Source organism: Diadema antillarum, unplaced genomic scaffold (genome assembly GCF_040938485.1).
Source record: "Diadema antillarum isolate AM-2024a unplaced genomic scaffold, OU_Dant_1.0 scf00000205, whole genome shotgun sequence".
NCBI classification, from domain to species: domain Eukaryota; kingdom Metazoa; phylum Echinodermata; class Echinoidea; order Diadematoida; family Diadematidae; genus Diadema; species Diadema antillarum.
This window is the reverse complement of record NW_027271094.1, coordinates 4374-25466: the sequence shown is the minus strand read 5'-3', so window position 1 is coordinate 25466 and position 21093 is coordinate 4374. Positions and strand designations below refer to the sequence as shown.

The following is a 21093-nucleotide window of genomic DNA, read 5'->3' as shown; positions in this document are numbered from 1 at the left end:
GCATTTGCTCGGCCGCAGTCACACTGCACGATATGCGCGCTCAATGTCAATGCATGTGCAAGGCCGCTGAAACTGCATCGCGCTCTACACTGTTGGTGCAAAATTGCATCGGGGACGTTGCGGCGCTCGTTGGTGACCGAATACTGGTGCAGTAGACATTTGCATTCAACCCTTGCATTGAATAATTCCCGTAGACACTAATCATAGGGGTAATTGCCGAGGGGATACGTAAATTTTGTTTTTCTTTTGCGCTTTTGTGGATACCATCAAAGATCGTACACTCATACGACCTTTGATATCATCACACTCTCGGCTTGCTATAATCAAAATATCCCGCAAGAAAACGGCGTATTTCTCGATTTTTAGCGCTTTTTCGGCGACCCGTCGCGTAGACAATACTCATAAAACTGGACTTAATTCGCGCGCGCTTGGAAAAGTTCCGATTCTGCACTTTTGACGGTGGAATTTGGGATTTTCGATGGATTTTTGGAGGAGACTAAAGGACTTTCCTGTTGTGAATGAGTGTTACCGTATGTGAAATGATGTGATTTGCGTGTGATGTGACTGTAGAACCAAAGATCGTACACTTCAGTGTACGATCTTTGGTAGAACTCACTGGCTCGTGAAAGCACACTGGCAATTAAGTGACCGAATTCTGGTAGATGACCGAATGCACATTATTTTTACCCCGACTTTGTACTCAAGGCGTGGGTCTGCCGCCTTTGACGGCCCTTCTCTAGTTACCCATTATTTTGCCCCACTGTGAATTCGTACTTTCTAAGGACGTTTTCATATTGTCGTATTCCCTTCGATTTTTCGTATACGAATTTTTCGGAACGGTTGGCAGCTCTGGTACAATGCTAACATAAATAACAGATTGTTGCTTTCACATTTGAAAATGATTAATGGTATATATAGGCTCAGTATGATGCTTAAATAAATAGAGGATGTTTGCTTCACATTCGGAAATCAATAAGGGTAACATTCAGCTCCATAAGATGCTAAAATGAATGTCGGTTGTTTGCTTTTATACAGTGTATTTGAAAATGATTAACGGTAATATTCGGCTCCGTAAGGTTCTAACATACTATAGTAAATGTTGGATGATTGCTTTTACAATCAGAAATGAATAGCGGTAACTTTCGGCTCTTTACAATGCTAAAACAAACAATCTGGAAATGCTCCCACTTTCTCATCCCAAAAGTAAGCTATGACCACCTAATAGCATAGGCATCAACTTTTATAATTATCTATAAGCCTATTTGCTAAATATTAGAATTCAGAATAATGGTGATTGAGATGATCTACTTTTGTATTCATTTATTTTAGACATGGGTACCTGTCACGTCAGTAATGCTTAATAATTGTTTTTAGTAGGACCGATTTAGTTTTTCCTATGTTTTTCTTGATTTTTTTGGCCACCAAAAAAAAAAAATAGAAATCAATGATTTTGGTGGTCAAAAATAAAAATTAGTTTGGAGCCCTGCGATATCATTGGGCTCATCATTACTTAATCTTTCCCATGATACGCTAATATTTATATCATCAATCTGCCGACGTCATCCGACAATTCATGATTCAAACCTTTTTTTTTTTCATCGTCCGTAACCCAACTTTGAACACAGACAGGGTATTCTTTCTCATTCTAGAGTAATGAAGGAGCGCACTTTCGGCTGTGATCTAAGTCCTATTATCATCATGAGTTCATGTCGCCGTTTAGTGATCTAAACTTCAGCTTTGCTGAACTGTTCAATGTCTTGAGCAGGAAGCGAAAACAATGGCTGGACTAAGGAACCTTCGTTTTTAAAAGGGGGAAATAAACAACACTGAAACCGAACAAGCCGGCCGAGCATTGTTTAGGTTAACCACGCGTGGTGATAATCGCGCCCATTGATCGCTCTGTCCAGCTGGCTTAACCCTATTCTAACTGGGAGGAGTTTTTACTGGGGGTGACCCCCCCCCCCCTTCAGATCTCGGCCACCGATCGCGCGATCGCTGCGAAATTTTTCCTGAAGATAGAGCTGGATGTCAACTACAAGATTACATGGTCATACAATAGAAAAATATTGCCTTTCTATTTTTAATAAATTGATTATGCAAAGTTGTGCATGAAATCATATTTTCACCTATAACTCCATAAAAAAGACTGAAGTATTGCTAAATTTTTGTGTCAAAATTCCTCAAGACATATAAACCAATTTTCATTTAAAAATAAAGCACAGTCAAAACCAATTTCTTTTGTTTTTTATTGTTTTGTTAATTTCTTATGTATTTTATTGATTGTTCGACCTTGTGTTTTCTGTTGCTTTTCAAAATTTGTTGCAGGCACTTTTTTTAGGCTTATCTACACTATATAGAATTGATTAATTTCAATGGTTCAAAGATGAAATACTATAATTTATATCAATTTAACCCCAAAAACACAATTTACATTCAATTTGCACACGATATCATGAATTTGAGCTGTTTTCCGGTTGACATGCATTTGCATAACATTACGTAACTTCAGAACGGTGTACTCAGACGTCGCAAATTTGGTCTCAAAATATGCGGAAGACTTCAATGAAAAAAGTTGTGAAACGACGTGGCAAAATCTTTGCGCGTTGCAGAATCGTGACGCGAAACGTGGGGGGGGGGTCAGTTTGACCCATTTGACCCCCCCCCCCCCACCCAGTTAGAATAGGGTTAAGAGTATGCATATTGACCAAAAATAGTCAGAGGGATGCTAATTTACTCTTACAAGCTATCGCTACTATTTAAGTTGAAAACTGGAACTTTCTGAAAGGTTAAAGATGATCGTAAAATCAGTTCTGGCTACAGGATTTTATAATAATTATAATAGCATACAACATGTACCAAGTTTTCATCGTTTACCTGTCTTATCACTCCAAAGCAGTTCAGCTTAACTGTTGGCTTATAGAAGTGATCATCAATCGGTAAGGATTAGTCAGATGAATTCATGAATTCACTTTATGCATCACGGCTAATCGAACTATTCAACATCGTTGAAGTAACCATACTTTTTTATTTTCATAGTTCAAACTATTTCTTAACATTTATATGCAAAACGAAAGTACTCTACACGTTTTTCAAAATGCTCAGATGGGTAATGAGTCAATTCCACAAAGATTGCATTACAGCAACCTTTACTGACCTAAACAATTTTCTATAGAGCTATCAGTTCTATTATAATGGCATTCTGATAACTTCGACTGCGTTTTGAACTCGTACCGAGCACAGCATTCAAAACAACGGGTTCCTCAGGTCCTCTTTAGGTACTGGTATACTTGCTAAAAGCATTCTCTTTAGCTTCCATTGACAACAACATGCCATGGGAGGAGAATGGAAGCGATCAACTTTCTCGGTAAATGAGGCTTTTCGTATATAGCACACATTGCGTGCCTCTTTCTTTTTTTCTGTTTCTGTTGTTTCAAACTACACTGCAGCCGACACACAACACAAACACACCAAAGTTTACATTCAGGCAACCGTATTTTGGTATTGGTTAGAATCGAATTATATCTGTCTTGTGATTGGCTAATTATCTGTAGCAAAAACAAAACAAAACAAAACAAAACAAAAACAAAACAAACAAACAAACACAAAAATGCTGAAAACTGCTTATCGAATATCAGTGGCGTGCCAAAGGAGTAAAATGGAGTCTATACTCTAAAGGGGCCTGAGCTTTTGATTCCAGAAGAATCTTCGTCAGAGGCAAAATGATAATCAGGCAGGGAAAGCAATCACATTATAAAGAAGTTCACACAACACGAACAGTCAGGGACAGGCTAGGGACACGGAACAAAGAAAACAAAAGGAGAGGATGGGAGGTCATGGGCAAGGAGGCCAACAGGTGAAGGGAGGGGGATTAAAGCAGGAGGGTGGATAGACAAAAGGCATAGGAGGGTCAGTGATAATCCTGAGTGCCATGGGGGTGCATCCATTTAAGAATGAATTTTCTCACACACCCAAGCTGTCGCCATTTATGTGTGTGCGATGAAGCGTTAACGCCGTCGCTAAGCAGGACTGTTGCATCATGGGGGGGGGGGGGGGGAACGGGTTGTGAGCTTGAACATAACCTGAACTTAAAGGGCGATTTTCTTTTTTTTTTTTTCTTTTATGACTTCTAGGGATGCGGAAAGGGGTTGTTTTATATATTATTGTAAAGATAAAACTATACAATGTATGTAGAATTCAAGTATTTATATATACATGTGTAGACATGCCTAAAATTTCGTTTACTGCGACATACGCATTTCGACCGAGCGCATCACGACCTGTATGGACTACGCACATCTTGCGCTCTGCTTTTGTGGGAATTTCTTCAAGCATAGGTGTCAGGTTTTCCTACGTTACGTCTGCGGTCATTAATTCCATATATGTTAGTTTGTCTGCTTTCTTATTCTGTGTTTTATGCATTTTACTTGAACTTAAAGGTCTAGACATTTCGTTTGCTAAATGCACGCGAGTCACGTTGCATTGTATGATGTATTTTGTTTCGTTGACCATTCATGAGAAGCGTTTCTTTGAGCAAACTCTCTTTTCACACCAAAATCACTTATAGAAGGTAGTCATCCACATTGGTTATCAAAATAATAATTCCGTCATTTTCCTTTCGTTCAGAAACAAAAATCTGTTATTCTCAACACGTTATTACAAAAATTACATCTCACAGCGATAATAGGGCCTACTAGAACCAACTCATCGCAGCAAAATGACACATTACGGTTACGAGGACATACACAATGCTTGAACAAATTACTTTGCTTCAAAATGTAGAAACAGATGAAGTGACATAACAAGAGAAAGGGCGCACCGAAAGAGGTACACTGTATCAAGATCAACTAAGATAAACTCTAACACAAAAGAAGAAGAAGGAGGAAACTATTCCCCCCCCCCACACACACGCACACACATACACACAAACGAGTAGATACACAAAGGTCATATGTTTACCTTTGGGAGCAGTGATTTAAAAGATGTTTTAGATATCACATGTGATGCATAATAGGTCCGTTGTGCAAAGCATCCTACATAATTTTTTGTAATAAAGCCTAGAATATAAGGAGATATCAGTATTTCTCTTATAGATTGTAAAGAACCTTCGGAATTAGGACCTTTGTTTCATTTTCGGATTAACGAACCTTCGGCATAACGAACCTTATTTCATTTTTTGATAAATGAACCTTTGGAATAACAAGTTACAAACCTCATATTTTCGGATTAACGAACCTTCGGAATAGCAAACTGTAACCGTTCACATAGTGTACTGTATTTTCGATCATACGGATTCAATTTTTTTTTTTCCAGCGGTTGTTTCTATCCCTATAACTCACATTTCAGAACTATGGGGGTTTTGTTTCATGTACGTGGTGAATTAATACGCCTTTAACGCAAGAGCAAAAACATGGGAAAGTTTGAATGCTTTTCACGTGCACATCGTCACATAAAGAGAATCAGGTGCTGACGGTCCATAGAAGTGTCTCAAAATCAATACTGCCATGCAGCTTGCACCAAAATCACAATTCTGATAGGTATTATCCCGTAACAGGGGCAGATCCAGGAATTCCGTAAAGTGGGGGCGCGTTTACAAAATTAAAGGGGGGCGCACGCACCCCTCCCCCATTTTTTTTTTTTTTTTACATTTCTTTTGTTTCAACAACAACAACAAAAAAAAATAAAGGGGGGGGGGCGGGCGCCGGTTGCGGTCCTCCCTGGATCCGCCCCTGCGTAACCAAGTAAGTTTGAGAGAGAAAAGTTTGAGCCAAAAACACAGCGTTGACAAGTACTACCACAAATTGCATTTTAAATATGGTATATAGTACACAGTACGAGAAAGTATACAGCACGAGATCTCTAGTTTGATTTTCATTTCGCTTCGAATAGTAGACGAGCAGTGACAATCCGTCAAAGTGCAAACTACAGCTAGGGCCTAGCGGCACAGTTTACAGGTCTACCTTCTGTTCACTGCATGGTACACATAAACAAGAACAAAAGCGTTTTCTTCTTTTGCATGTTAGCATGGGGACGATAGTGAATTAAGTTCACCAAGATTCAATGTTTGTAAACAAGAAAGCAGCGCGTAGCAAAGACCTCAGATCGTTGTTATAGCACACGTGCATCTATTGTGGTAACATTTTAATCAACGCACTAACACCATCTGAACATACTGAACGATCATGCCACACAATCACTGTGAAGGGGAAATGTTCAGCAACAACAAGAGCACGAGTATGTAGCCTACCATATACTGTACGCGCATTCATTCCGTGAGTGCCAAATACAAGCTAGAAACACACGCAATAAAGAAACATTGCAAGTTCATGAACTGAGGGACCTTTTTTTTTTGTCTTATATCTTAACAAGATAAAGACGTTGTGATTTCGGGTGCTGTTCGTTATTCCGAAGGTTCGTTATTCCGAAGGTTCGTTTATCTGAAACACATAAATTCCCTAAACCATAGAGGTTCGTTAATCCGAAAACGAAAAAAGGTTCGTTAATTCGAACATTTGCGGCGTTATTTCGAAGGTTCGTTAATCCAAAAATGACATAGGGTTCGTCATTCCGAAGGTTCGTTAATCCGAAAATGAAATAGGGTTCGTTATCTCGAAGGTTCGTTGATCCGAAATGATATAGGATCCGAAATGATATAGGGTCCGTAACGAACCTTCGAAGTAAGTCGAGCTTTGTTTCATTTTCGGATTAACGAACCTTCGGAATAACGAACCTTATTTCATTTTCGGATTAACAAACCTTCGGACTAAAGAACCTTACTAACGAACCTTCGGAATAACGAGCTGTAACCGTGATTTCATATCCAATTTGTTTAATTGGACCTTTTAAAAGCTATGATTGTATCGAATCATTGAAATGAAATTTAACGGCCTTCTGTCCGCCGTATCAAAAGTGTGATGATAAAGGGGATGTGCGCATTGTCATTCGAAATACATGTAACTACATGTAACTCTACATTTAAGTAATTAGTAGTCTTATTATATAGCAACTGATTTTGGGATTGATAGTCACTACTGACAGTTTTTATTCTCGTAAACGGCACCTGTCAATCTCACAGGCGTCAAGTCGAAGCACTCACACGTCATGAATTGACCATAACGTAAAAACGACAGAACTCTACACACAAGAGTTCTGTGATAAAAACACGCTGGGCACACAAGATGAGTATGTTGGAACCACATGGCGCACTCACTGCTGGCAGGGCAAGCACGTGCTTTGCTCATCGAACTGATCGTTTTTATAGCGATCATAATATCGCTGCACAGCAGAGATTCGTATTCCATTGCACAGTAGGCCTACTCTCTCTCTCTCTCTCTCTTTCTCTAAAAAAAAAAAAAATGAAAACATTCACACTTGAAGGGGTGGATACATTTAAAACGGAGTCAATTTAGAGTGAAATTGGAGTGAATTTTGAGTGAAAATGTTCATTTTCACTCGGAGTGACCTCCGGGATCACTCGAAGATTTTGGAGTGCTATTGATGTAGCGCGATTCCGCTGCTTAAATGCATTCAGTTTTGCTCATAATCATTAATTTCATCCTTCTTTTTTTTTCTTGGAAAGCAAGCACTCCTTAAAGAGGGAAAACCCCGATTGGACAAATTGCGACGTAAACATGCATTGACATAGTTATGTGATACGTATAAACAATTTATCATGAAAGGAGAGAAGGGTACCTACAGTACATGTATCCAAGATAAACATTATGCATGCACGTGTAGTACCACTTCTCGGGGACTCGAGTGAAGTTAAACGCAGCTTTGTTGATTACATAATGCCACTCTGGTGGTTTCGCCATACCCTTCTCTCTCTCCTACGTTTTCTTTGTTTTCTCCCTCTCTTTGTCTTTTTTTCCCCCTACAAATCGTGTACTTTAAGAATAGACAGACGGTGTTAAACTTCAACTCAAGTGGCTTCTTAAGATCTGCGCCTCTTTCATCCATCTTAGGGACCGTGACACTATTGTGAATGACACAATTAAAAGCATCACACAAGGACTTTCACGCCTCGTTAGACCTTTAAGACTCAGATCTTTTTCTTTCTTTTTATGTGTGTGTGTGTAGACGTGGACGCCATTGGGAAATATCAAGCTCGAGACAATAAGTGGCCACTTACAATATAATGACCGACCGATGTTGAAGGTATAGATTAAATCAGTAACTAAGTCAGAAATTGGGGAACCAGTAAATAAATAGGCAGCGATCGACACTTCGACGGTTTGCCAATCTAATGTGCAGCGATCGACGTCGAAAGTGTCAATCAAATACGTTATTTACGGTCGACGTCGAAGGTTGATAAAATCAGTAAGCAGCGATCGATGTCGAAGGTTGATAATCGGATGGGTGCTGTTCGTAATATTCCGAAGGTTCGTAATTCCGAAGGGTCGTTAAATTCGAAACACACAAATTCCCTAAACCTACAGGTTCGTTAATTCGAACGTTTGTGGCGTTATTCCGAAGGTTCGTTATTCTGAAGATTCATGAATCCGAAAATGAAATTAACGGAACAATATACCTTCTGAATAACGAATCTTCGGACTAGAGAGCCTTCGGAATAACGAACATCGGAATAATAGGTACCGATGTGTAAGGTTGATGAAATTATTAAATAGCGACCAATGTCCAAAGTTGATTAGGTCATACCGTCCGACGTTAGTGATCGAGAAAACTATAAAGTAGCGGCTGATGTCGAAAGTTGATAAAATAAGGACAATTAAATCAAATAGGTATAGCGTCCATAATGTCGAGATCAAATAAAATTGAGCAGCAACGAAGTGTCGAAGGTTTATGCAATCAACTTGGTATCGCACGACGTCGAATGTTAAGCAAAATTATCTGATTTATCCGACATTTGTTTTAGCATTGTAAAGAGGCTAAAGTTACCGTTATTCATTTCTGATCGCAAAAGCAATCATCCAACATTTACTAGTATTTCGACACCTTACGGAGCCGAATGTTACCGTTAATCATTTTCAAATGTTAAAGCAAACAACCGACATTCATTTTAGCATCTTACGGAGCTGAATGTTATCCTTTTTCATTTCCAAACGTGAAAGCAAACATCCACTATTTATTTTAGCATCTAACTGAGCCGATTGATACCGTTAATCAGTTCCAAATGTAAAAGCAACAATCTGTTATTTATTTTAGCATCGTTCGGAGCAGAACATTACCGTTATTCATTTCCAAATTTAAAAGCAAACATCCGACAATCATTTTAGCATCGTACGGAGCCGAATGTTACTGTTTTTTCATTTTGAACGTCAAGGCAGACATCAGACATTTACTTTACCATCAAACGCAGCTGAATGTTACTGTTCTTCATTTCGAAATGTAATAGCAAATATCCGACATTTATTTTATTATATGGAGCAGACTGTTACTGCTATTCACCTCCAAACGTAAAAAGCAATCATCTGCCATTTTCTGGGCATCTTCCGGAGCCAAATGTTATTGCTATTTACTTTCGAAAGTAAAAGCAAACACCCGACATCTGTTTAATCATCATACGGAGTTGAATATTAGTGTTATTAATTTCCGAACATCAAAGGGATCATTCGACATTTATTTTAGCATCTTCCGGAGCTGAATGTTATTGTTATTTACTTTTGAACGTAAAAGCAAACATCCGGCATTTAGTTTTATCATCGTACAGAGTTGAATATTATTGTTATTCATTTCCGAACGTCAAAGCAAAGATCCGACATTTATTTTAGCATCTTCCGGAGCTGAATGTTATTGTTATTTACTTTTGAACGTATAAAAGCAAACATCCGGCATTTATTTTTATCATCGTACAGAGTTGAATTGTTATTCATTTCCGAACGTCAAAGCAAAGATCCGACATTTATTTTAGCATCTTCCGGAGCTGAATGTTATTGTTATTTACTTTTGAACGTAAAAGCAAACATCCGGCATTTATTTTTATCATCGTACAGAGTTGAATATTATTGTTATTCATTTCCGAACGTCAAAGCAAAGATCCGACATTTATTTTAGCATCTTCCGGAGCTGAATGTTATTGTTATTCACTTTTGAACGTAAAAGCAAACATCCAGCATTTATTTTTATCATCGTACAGAGTTGAATATTATTGTTATTCATTTCCGAACGTCAAAGCAAAGATCCGACATTTATTTTAGCATCTTCCGGAGATGAATGTTATTGCTATTTACTTCCGAAAGTAAAAGCAAACATCCGACATTTATTTAATCATCGTACGGAGTATTATTGTTATTCATTTCCAAACGTCAAAGGGATCATTCGACATTTGCTTTAGCATATTCGGGAGCTGAATGTTATGGTTATTATTTTACTTTCGAACGTAAAAGCAAACATCCGGCAAATTACTGATACTTTTCAAAAGATTTTCGCGGATCGATTTCAGCTAATTTCCTTCATGTAGCCGATGGTTGACGGGAGAGTTTGATTTTCATATCATTAATTCCGCGCTGGAGCGCTCGGGCAAATGCGGGTGTTTAGACGAGCGTGAAAGTGCGGGCGACTTCCCTCGTCTGTACGCGTCCAAACGCCCGCGTATTACCTAGTACGCCCGGACGAAAGGGCTTCCCGCATTTGCCCTAGGGGTTTTTGTGACGTTTCCCGCGGTCGGCACTGTATTTTAATTCTGAAAATGCAAAAGCGTTGTAGTGTGGGAGGGGGATATATCCCTCCCATCCCCACCTCATCAGCTCCCATACATTTATTGCACAGTGACGACGCACACGTGGAACAAGAGCTGCTTATATCCCAATTTATTGGTCATTCACGTTTCTGTGAATATTTATTTTTCATACTTTAAAAAAAAATTCATCAAAAGTGTGTACCAGATGGCTGAATTTCAAGTCTGACTAGAAATGTCGCTATGGTGACTGGTATGCCTCCGCCATAATGCATGATTCTCCTAATGGGTCTATAGTACATGTGGACAATGTGTGATTACATTTTCAAAATGACATGTTTGTCACAAATGTATTGAATGTTTACCTTCCTTGACCTACACGTGTATGTTTAATTGGATGAATTGGAGGAGAGCATGTATTTGGGGATTTAAGAACTTTAACTTGACTTTGACCCTCTCATAAGTTTATGCACCGAGTAATTTTCAAGGTATGGAGAAAAAGTGCAATTTCTGTATTGAACAGTAAATTGTTATCATTTTCATCTGGCCTTTGATTTATAAGAGAATCACTGTCAGGCAGAACATACATAAATATGTACTAAGTTTCAAGATAACTTGAGCCACTTCCGAGATATGGAGAAAGAAGTAAGTTCAGCACTTTCACTTTGACCTTTTGACCTTTGACCTTCTTGGCAAAAAAAAATCCCAGATAATTTCTATTGGGTTATACATGCATACATCAAGTTAAACAAAATAATCCTGCTGGCAAAGCATAAATATAAGGAAAATAGTAAAATTTTGAAGTATTGCCTTGACCTTTGACCCCTGACCTTTGACCCAATGAACCCTGAATTCCCTAGATAACCACTGCCAGTCAGTACATGCATATATACTATGTTTCATGAAGATACCTTGAACAATTTCCAAGATACAGAGAAAAAAGTAAAATTTCAACACTTTACTTGACCTTTTGACCTTTGACCTTTTGACCTCATGACCCCAAGCTATCACCAGAGAATCTTAATTGGGTAATACATGTATACACTAAGTTTCAAGAAAATATCTCTAGGCATTGCATAGATATGGGGGAAATAGTGAAATTTTAATCATTTGACCTTGACCTTTTGACCTTTGACCTTGAGCATGTGCACCCAAAAGTTGATAGGCACAACTTCACCCCCTAATACACATACATGCCAAGTTTCATTAGGATACCTCAAAAGGTTTTGGTAGTTACCCTGTCCACAAAATTCATTACGGACGGACGGAAGGACGGACGGACGGACGGACGGACGGACGGACAACCCGAAAACATAATGCCTCCGGCACCACTTCGTGGCGGAGGCATAAAAAATCCAAAATCTCCCTCGTGTGGGAGGGGGATACCCCCTCCCACACACAAAGCAAGAGATTATTGTATACGCCGAATATTTTGCGAGGATTTATTTTTCGCGAATTTTGCGAGTCAGCTGCTATTCCCGAAATTAAAAACATGCAAAAATATTGACTCTAATGCCGACATGAATGTGACGTACGCGTATACGTTTCTCCCTTCGGTACAGGACTCCACGATCGCGAATGTAACCACTCGTGAAATTGTCTGGAAAACCCGATTCGCGAAAATGTAGACTCCCAAAATATATGGCGTATACAGTAACACATACCACTTTCAATAACATTTCATCCATGAACATATTCCATGAGCATTCACTTTTCTTTCTGTTTGAAGATTTTCCAAATTTACCACATAAAGTGTGCACAAGATTGTAGAATTTCACTAAAAATGCAGTTTCCTTGTGTGGCAGAGGGCTTTCTCACCCTCGCTTCAATGTCCCCATCCCCTCCCTTCACCTCTGACCCTCCCCCCCCCCAAAAAAAAAATGTTGACAGTGCTTGTATGGCCTATGCACCCCCCCCCCACCATACACTGAAACGCTGATAATATGGTCTGGCAACCGAACGGGTGGGTCAGGGGTTCAGCACCCCTGTGAAAAAAGTTGCTCCCAGGGGCCTGCCTATGCTGGTAGTTGCCATTTTTTTTTTTTTGGTGGGAGTTCCTTCATTTGTTGGACAAGTAGGTAGTTTTCTTTTCTTCTCTTTGGCCCTGTGAGAAGCTTTGGATGTCACACTGGCTGTAGTAAGTAGGGTTTCCCACTCTAGGCGGCCAGTAGGAGGTTGATAAGGCAGGGCAGGTTCTCCTGTACATGGCCTGTATCGAGCTCTGTACAGTTATTACTCTCCAACGGCTTTACCTTCGTCGTGAGGTTTTGAGTTGTGGTTTCAACTTTTCCTTCCTCGAGGATAGTTGTGTTCAGCTTTACTTTTGCCAAATCTTTCTGTTTTTCTGATATCTCTGGTGAGTGGAGAAGTAGCGAATACTTTGATTGTATTTCATAACTCGCGTTAAGATTCACAAGAAGATTATTCTCTACCGGTGCTCACTTAATGAATGCATGATAATGAAAGAGGAAGGAGGCAACGAAAGAGCCACTAATACAGGCTCCTGGGGGGTTTCCCGACTTGTAAGACAGGGGCTTAAAAGAAAAATGTATATTTAATGGTGGCTATTCACACTGAGGGTAATGAATAGAAATGTTAAAACTAGGATGGGTAAGTATGGTGAAGCGCTGTAAATTATGGTTAAAATTTCACTCGTGTATACTGGACACTGCCCTGAATGCTAGAACTTAGCAGCGTAAATGCTCACCATCTGCAGCAACCTCAACTGGTCGTTTGCCGGTCCGTTCAACCATCTCCCATGTCCGCTCTCTGCCCACAGGATCCCTGTATGTCACACGCTCAAGGGACAACCATTTTCCTCTGTGGATTGTCTTCATTGAAATCAAATTGAGACAAGAGATAAGAAACATAAGTGGCGTGTGCTCTCAAACATACCTTGGGGGAATCTGGTGTTTGTCACAAGATGTGGAGATTGATAATAATAATAACAAGGAAAAGTAGAAATTACGCGGTGCGTAATATATGTCCCCGCCGGAAGTAGCATTTAGTAGCAAAATGTACAATATAGGTAAAAAATCAAGGTCAAAGGTCAAAATTCTGTGTAGAAGTTTTGAAGCCCTCACCTAGTGCCATCACATAAAGTAAACAGAATCAAAATCGGGTTAGAAATGGCGAAGGAGTAGCATTTTGTAGCCAATGTACAATATAGGTGAAAAATCAAGGTCAAAGGTCAAAGATGTCAAAGGTCAAAATTCTGTGCAGAAGTTTTGAAGCCCTCACCTAGTGCCATCACATGAAGCAAACAGAAGTGAAATCGGGTTAGAAATGGCGAAGGAGTAGCATTTTGTAGCAAAATGCACAATACAGGTCAAAAATCAAGGTCAAAGGTCAAAGAAGTCAAGGTCAAAATTCTGTGTAGTAGTTTTGAAGCCCTCATCTAGTGCTATCACATAAAGCAAACGGAATCGAAATCGGGTTAGAAATGGCGAAAGAGTAGCATTTTGTAGCAAAATGTACAATATAGGTCAAAAATCAAGGTCAAAGGTCAAGAAGTCAAACATCAAAATTCTGTGCTGAAGTTTTGAAGTCCTCACCTAGTGCCATCACATAAAGCAAACGGAATCGAAATCGGGTTAGAAATGGCGAAGGAGTAGCATTTTGTAGCCAATGTACAATATAGGTAAAAAATCAAGGTCAAAGGTCAAAGAAATCAAATATCAAAATTCTGTGTACAAGTTTTGAAGCCCTCACCTAGTGCCGTCACATAAAGCAAACGGAACCAAAATTGGGTTAGAAATGGCGAAGGAGTAGCATTTTGAAGCAAAATGTACAATATAGGTCAAAGGTCAAGGTCACAACTGAAATTCTGTGTACAAGTTTCACAGCTCCCATGTAGTGCTATCATGTAAAGCAAACAGAATCAAAATTGGCTCACAAATGACAGAGAAGCAGCAAATTGAACATTTTGATCACACACGGACGTACACACAGACGGACGGACGGACACATGGACACACACACGTAAGGAGCCCGTTTCATAGTCCCCTGCTCGAACTTGTGCGGCACGGACAATAGCTAGAAATTTCCATTGCCGCACAATGCAACTGCATCCCCCGGCTCTAGAGAGGGCACACAAACCATCCACCAACAATATGACCTTTGACCCTAGTAAAGATGGAACACTGGGACAGCACTTCCAAAATCAATAGCCTTGTAGATTATATCATGGTAGAGCTTCATACCGAATTTGAACAAAATCTGTCAAGAAATGTAGCCTATTATAGAGTGCACACAAACCATCCATCAGTAATATGACCTTTGACCCTATAAAAGATGGAACACTGGGGGCAGCACATCCAAAATCTATAGGCTTGTAGATCACATCATGATAAATCTTAATAACAAACTTGACCAAAATCTGTTGAGAAATGTAGCCTATAGAGCGCACACAATCCATCCACCAACAATATGACCTTTGACCCTACAAAAGACGGAACACTGGGGGCAGCAGATCCAAAATCTATTGGCTTGTAGACTACAGTCAACCTCGCATACCTCGAATTAGTCGAGTCCGAAGAAAATGGTTTGACGTATGTGAATTTCGAGGTCCGCGTACGTCAAATTTTCTTCGACTTATCCTACGTTTATTGATGTTCAACATGGTATCTGTTATAGTGCCTACCGATTGTTTGCATGCTTGTCAATTGGAATTGAATTGACTTTTATATGAATGAATTGAATGAAAATCGAAATTGAAATCAAAATTTCAGAAATAAAGATTTTGGTGGCCCGATTGGGCCACCAAAAAAAGTCGGATGTTTGCCTTTACTTTTGACAATGAACAGCGGTAACAATCGGCTCCATTAGATGCTAAAATAAATGTCAGATGTTTGCTCTTAATTTTGGAAATGAATAGCGGTAATATTCGACTCGGTATGATACTAAAATAAATGTCGGATATTTGCTTATACTTTTGGAAATGAATAACGGTAAGATTCAGCTCCGTATGGTGCTAAAATCAATGTCAGATATTTGATTTTGCATTCGGAAATGAATAAGGATAACATTCGGCTCCGGAAGATGCTGAAATAAATGTCGGATATTTGCTTTGACGTTCTGAAATGAAAAACAATTATATTCAACTCCTTATGATGATTAAACAAATGTCGGATGATTGCGGAAGTGAATAGCAATAACATACGGCTCCATACGACGCTAAAATAACTGTCGGATGTTTGCTTTTAAATTTCGAAATGAATAACACTAACATTCAGCTGTGTTCGATGGTAAAATTAATGTTTGATGTTTGCTTTGATGTTCAGAATTGAGTAACAATAATATTCAACTCGGAATGATGATAAAATAAATGTCTGATGTTTGCTTTATATGTTCGAAAGTAAATAGTAATAACATTTGGCTCCGGAAGATGCTAAAATAAATGTTGAATGTTTGCTTTGACGTTCGGAAATGAATAACAATAATATTCAACTCCATACGATGATAAAATAGATGCCGGATGTTTGCTTTTACGTTCGAAAGTAAATAGCAATAACATTCAGCCCCGGAAGATGCTAAAATACATGTCGAATGATTGCTTTACATTTGGCATGTTTGGAAGCGAATAGCAGTAACATTCTGCCCCATACAATGCTAAAATAAATATCGGGTACTTGCTATTACATTTTGAAACGAATAACAGTAACATTCAGCTGCGTTTAGTGGTAAAATAAATGTCTGATGTCTGCCTTGACGTTCAGAAATGAAAAACAGTAACATTCGGCTCTGTACGATGATAAAACAATTGACTGATGATTCATTTCACTTTCGGAAGTGGGCAGCAGTAATATTCGGCTCCGTAAGATAATATAACAAATGTCGAATGTTTGCTTTTAAATTTGGAAATGAATAACGGTAATATTCTGCTCCGTACGATGCTTAAATAAATGGCGGATGTTTGCTTTCACGTTCGGAAATAAGGATAACATTCAGCTCCATAAGATGCTAAATTGAATATCGGTTGTTTGCTTTTATATTTGAAAATGATTAACGGTAATATTCAGCTCCGTAAGGTGCTAAAAAATACTTGTAAATATTGGATGATTGCTTTTACATTAAGAAATGAATAACGGTAACTTTCGGCTCTTTACAATGCTAAAACAAATGTCGGATGTTTACAAATGTCTACAAATGCTCCTACTTTCTCATTTCAAGCGTAAGTTTTGACCACCTAAACAGGCATCAACTTTTATAATAATCTCTAAGCCTATTTGCTAAATCTTAGAACTCAGGAATAACAGTGAAATGATTGAATTTTCTATTCATTTGTTTTAGACATGGGTATCCGTATCACTTCAATAATGCTTAATATTAATTTTTCCATGTATGTTTAATAGGACCGATTTAGTTTTTCTTATGTATTTCTTGATTTTTTTTTCGGGCAACCAGATTTTACTCTCGACCACCAAAAAATAAAAATCAATGATTGGGCCACCAAAAATAAAAGTTAGTGTGGAGCCCTGTCTATTCTATTCTTTATGCTAGGCCTATACTTCCAGATCATATACCACATTTTATATAACTCCTGAAGCGATCCTTGTCATTTGATTGGTTGTTTGACATTGATCATTCGGCCCATTTCACTATCATCATCTGTGCAATTGTGGCTCCATTTACTGTGCAATTTTGGATCCATACGATTTGGTCCATTGCACGCTTGCGGAGGCAGCCAGGCACACTACGCGTGTAAACGCTTGCGTTTGCAGTGTACACGTAACAGCGCAGTAACGTGAAGCGCTCAGTGAGCACCAAAGATATGCATCTTTTTTGGTGAGCACTCTCTCCATCTCAGATCCGATCCCGCACATTCTCTTTTGTTTCTAAATTCATAAAATATCAAATGACAAGGATCTATGTTAGGCATGATATAAAACAAATAAAAAATGTCTTTTATTTGTGTAATAGACAGAATATTTCATTCGGTGAAAGATGAACTTATTGATCCATTCAACTCGGCTGGGCCTTGTTGAATGGATCAATTCATCTTTCACCTCATGAAATATTCTGTCCATTGCACTCACAAACATTCATTATTTGTATACTATTTTCATAATCGCATTGCTGAAAAAAAAAAAGTATTCAATGCTTGCATTCTCGGGGGAGAATTAATGAAACAAACTTTGTGAAAGGAAAAAAGTTTTAAAAAGCACTAAGCAGGAGATTGATGTTTGGACAGTGGACCGTGATTAATGCCAAAGATATAACTGTCAACACCCAAGCAGGTGCGCCACGACGGTTAAGAAATCTACGCGCATGACATGACTATCACGATCGCAAATCAGAACACAGTGGTTAAAGAAAAGAAGATGATGGGACAGAGCATTGTGCTATCGTAAGCACTCCATTGGCACGGGTGCTATGTGCACACCGTGTACGTGTGTAGGTAGGTGTTGGGGATTTTTCTTGTCAGCTGTGTACCGGGTATTTCTTTGGGCGCACGATCGTTCTGGTCTCAGAATACTTACAATTGAGTGTGAAAAGATTTGTGACATGTCTTCGCTGTCCACGCGTGCTTAATCGGAAATGCTGAGTGATGTTTGCAATTTCGATTCGAGCAACATGCTGGGAAAAACAGTAAGTTAATTAAGATCAGGCCATTAGATTTCCCTCGAGGTAACCAAACTTCGAGTTAGTTTTTTCGAGCTACGCGAGTTTTAATGCACGGAAACTCCATAGGAACAATCGGGACTTTCATTTTGCTCCCGAGGTAAGTGATATTTGGCTAATCCGACGTCGAGGTAAGCGAGGTTGACTGTATATCACGGTAGACCTTCATACCAAATTCGAACAAAATCCGTCAAGAAATGTAGCCTATAGAGTGCACACAAACCATCCATCAACAATATGACCTTTGACCAGGTCTATAAAAGATGTAACACTGGGGCCAGTACATCCAAAATCTTTCAACTTGTAGCTCATATCATGGTAGACCTCCACACCAAATTTGAACAAAATCCGTCAAGAAATGTAGCCTATAGCGCGCACACAAACCAGCCATCAACAATGCCCTTTGACCCTATAACAGATAGAACACTGGGGGCAGCATATTTCCAAAATCTATAGGCTTGTAGATTATATCCTGGTAGACCTTAATACCAAATTTGAACAAAATCCGTCAAGAAATGAAGCCTTTAGAGTGGACACAAACCATCCACTAACAACATGATCTTTGACCCTATAAAAGATGGAACAGTGGGGGCAGCAAATACATAATCTACAGGGCAGCATTAACCAAAGTTATAGGTGTGGAGATATTAGCAATATGAAGCCTCCATACAAATTTCAAAGAAATCAATCACGGTTTGTGGCCGCTAGAGTGCGCACAAGAATGTGACGCAGCGGCGGGAGACAGCGGCAAAATGCTGCTGAATCCAAAGAATCCTCTGGCAAAAATGCCCGGGGATACAATAATAATATGCCGATAGCGTATCACCTAATAATTGCATTTATATGGCACTTTATACTAGTGTTTCTAAGCGCACTGGTGCTATTCATACCAAAAAAACCCTAGAAAACACAATAACATTAGGACAATGCAAAACCACAGATTAACAAAAAACAAAACAAAACAAAATAAAACAATACAAACAAACACACACACGAAACAAAACCACGCAAATAATCAACGAAGGTGAAGGTGATGGGACAAACAATCACCTCTGAGGTGATCTGGGTGTAGCTATTTTTCCGAAGCGCAGCCGAGGAAAGATTGTGTACACATTCAGATCGCCGAGGAAGGGATAGTTTGTCTCATTGCATGAAACTAAAAGTTGATTATTTGCTTCATATTCCACATCTAGGGTCCTATATATTCCCATTTTATTCCACATCTGAAGCCGTTTCAGCTGTCTTTAGGTATCATTAGGGCTTACGTTACGTAGTTTACTTTAGATGTACGCGCGTAGATGACAAAACAACAAATTTGCTCCGTGCACTGCGGAACCAAAATAACAGTGCATTGCACTGTGGACTATCATTTGACATAGTCAAGTGATAGTCCACAGTGAAACGCACTTTTATTTTGCGCATACTCATTTCGCATTATGACTGTATGGACTGAAGAGATTAGCGAAACAAAAGGGACTATCAACATAGAGTATATTAAAGGAACTTTTCTTCTCAGTTGATGTGATGGGCCAAACTACGCTTTATCACGTGATCAGCTCTTGACCAATCCTATAGCAAGATTCTCACATGTGGAATATAAATATTATATCCATACAGCTGAGACCAGGCGTCCACTAGGGCGCGGACAAGACGCGGACAAGCCCGGAATGCAAATTTGGTATTCCGCACTCCTTCGGAAACCTGTCCGCACGTTCCTGAACATGTCCGCTTACTGTCCTAAACATGTCCGGGCGTTTCCGCACCTTCGGGAGAGAGAACAATTTCCGCGTCCGAATTTTAATCGAGACCAAAATTTGGACGCGGAAATGAACTTCCTGACACCTTCGGCGACTTGTCCTGACGATGTCCTGAGGATGTCCCGCTTGTCCGGAACCCTTCCGCTCCTTCCGCATACGCTCCAGAAAGAATCCCGCGGTGTAGGGAAGCTTCCCCGAATGAAAGCGGAAGACACCAGGAATGTTTTAGGACAGCGCGGAGCCGATGCGGATCTATACATGCAAGTGTCCGGAACCGATGCGGAAATTTTGTGATCCCAGACACGAAAATGTCAACACTTTTGCGAGCGTCATGCTAATGACATGCAAAATGAGCAAGAAGGGAGGCGAGGCCCCCCATGCAAATATCCCCATCACAGGCACACTTTTCGTCTAGTGATGAAGAACAGGTAAATCTAAGGAATTTCCAGTCCCAGAAGGCAAAGAAGAAGGTAGTAGAGACTGTGCCAAAAGCAACCAGAAAGAAAGTGAAATCAGCATCCTAACTTCCTCGTTAGTTTGTTTTGATTTGATCTTTTCAGAAATTATTTTTCATCTGAGTGACTTTCCTGGTTCCTATTATTTACTGTAGTACATTTTCCTTTATGTTGTTTTCGTATTTTATTTGCAAACAAACTAGGTTGTCCTATGTGACAGCCCAGCTGAAAAATCACAAAAGTAGGTGGAAGTACACTCAGAAAAAAAAAAAGCATAGAATTTTTGGCTAAATGTTAATGTATTATATAAACATGAACAAGTTGTTATTCATACGTAAATGCTTTCTAATGATACAACATATTAGAACAAAAGACAAATTCATCACACTAAAAAGCATGAATCAATTGCAAAGATATACCTGTGGTCTCATTACAATGTAATATCTTTGAAGCCCAAAATAACAATGAAAGCTAAAGATGATGGAGGGAAATGAAGAATTTTCTGTCACTTCAAAATTCAAGTGAAATGAGAGAAAAAGCAATAAATCATGAACTCGGAAAAAAATGTTAAATTTCTGTCTTTCTTTTGTTTTGTTTTTTTGCTGAGTGTATATATTTAAGTACA

At 39.1% G+C, this 21093-nt stretch overlaps 1 protein-coding gene across 1 annotated transcript in view; it reads right to left on the bottom strand.

Annotated features, from left to right (window-relative positions):
- The window catches only part of LOC139724020 (ADP-sugar pyrophosphatase-like), a gene marked incomplete at its 5' end in the record, with an annotated part of 131155 nt that extends 117691 nt beyond the window's left edge, over window positions 1-13464 (bottom strand). Inside the window, one exon of the mRNA XM_071635218.1 lies at window positions 13341-13464. Coding sequence (XP_071491319.1) covers window positions 13341-13464 — 124 coding nt within the window. The remainder of the gene's footprint in view (window positions 1-13340) is intronic.
- Between the last annotated feature and the right edge of the window lie 7629 nt (window positions 13465-21093).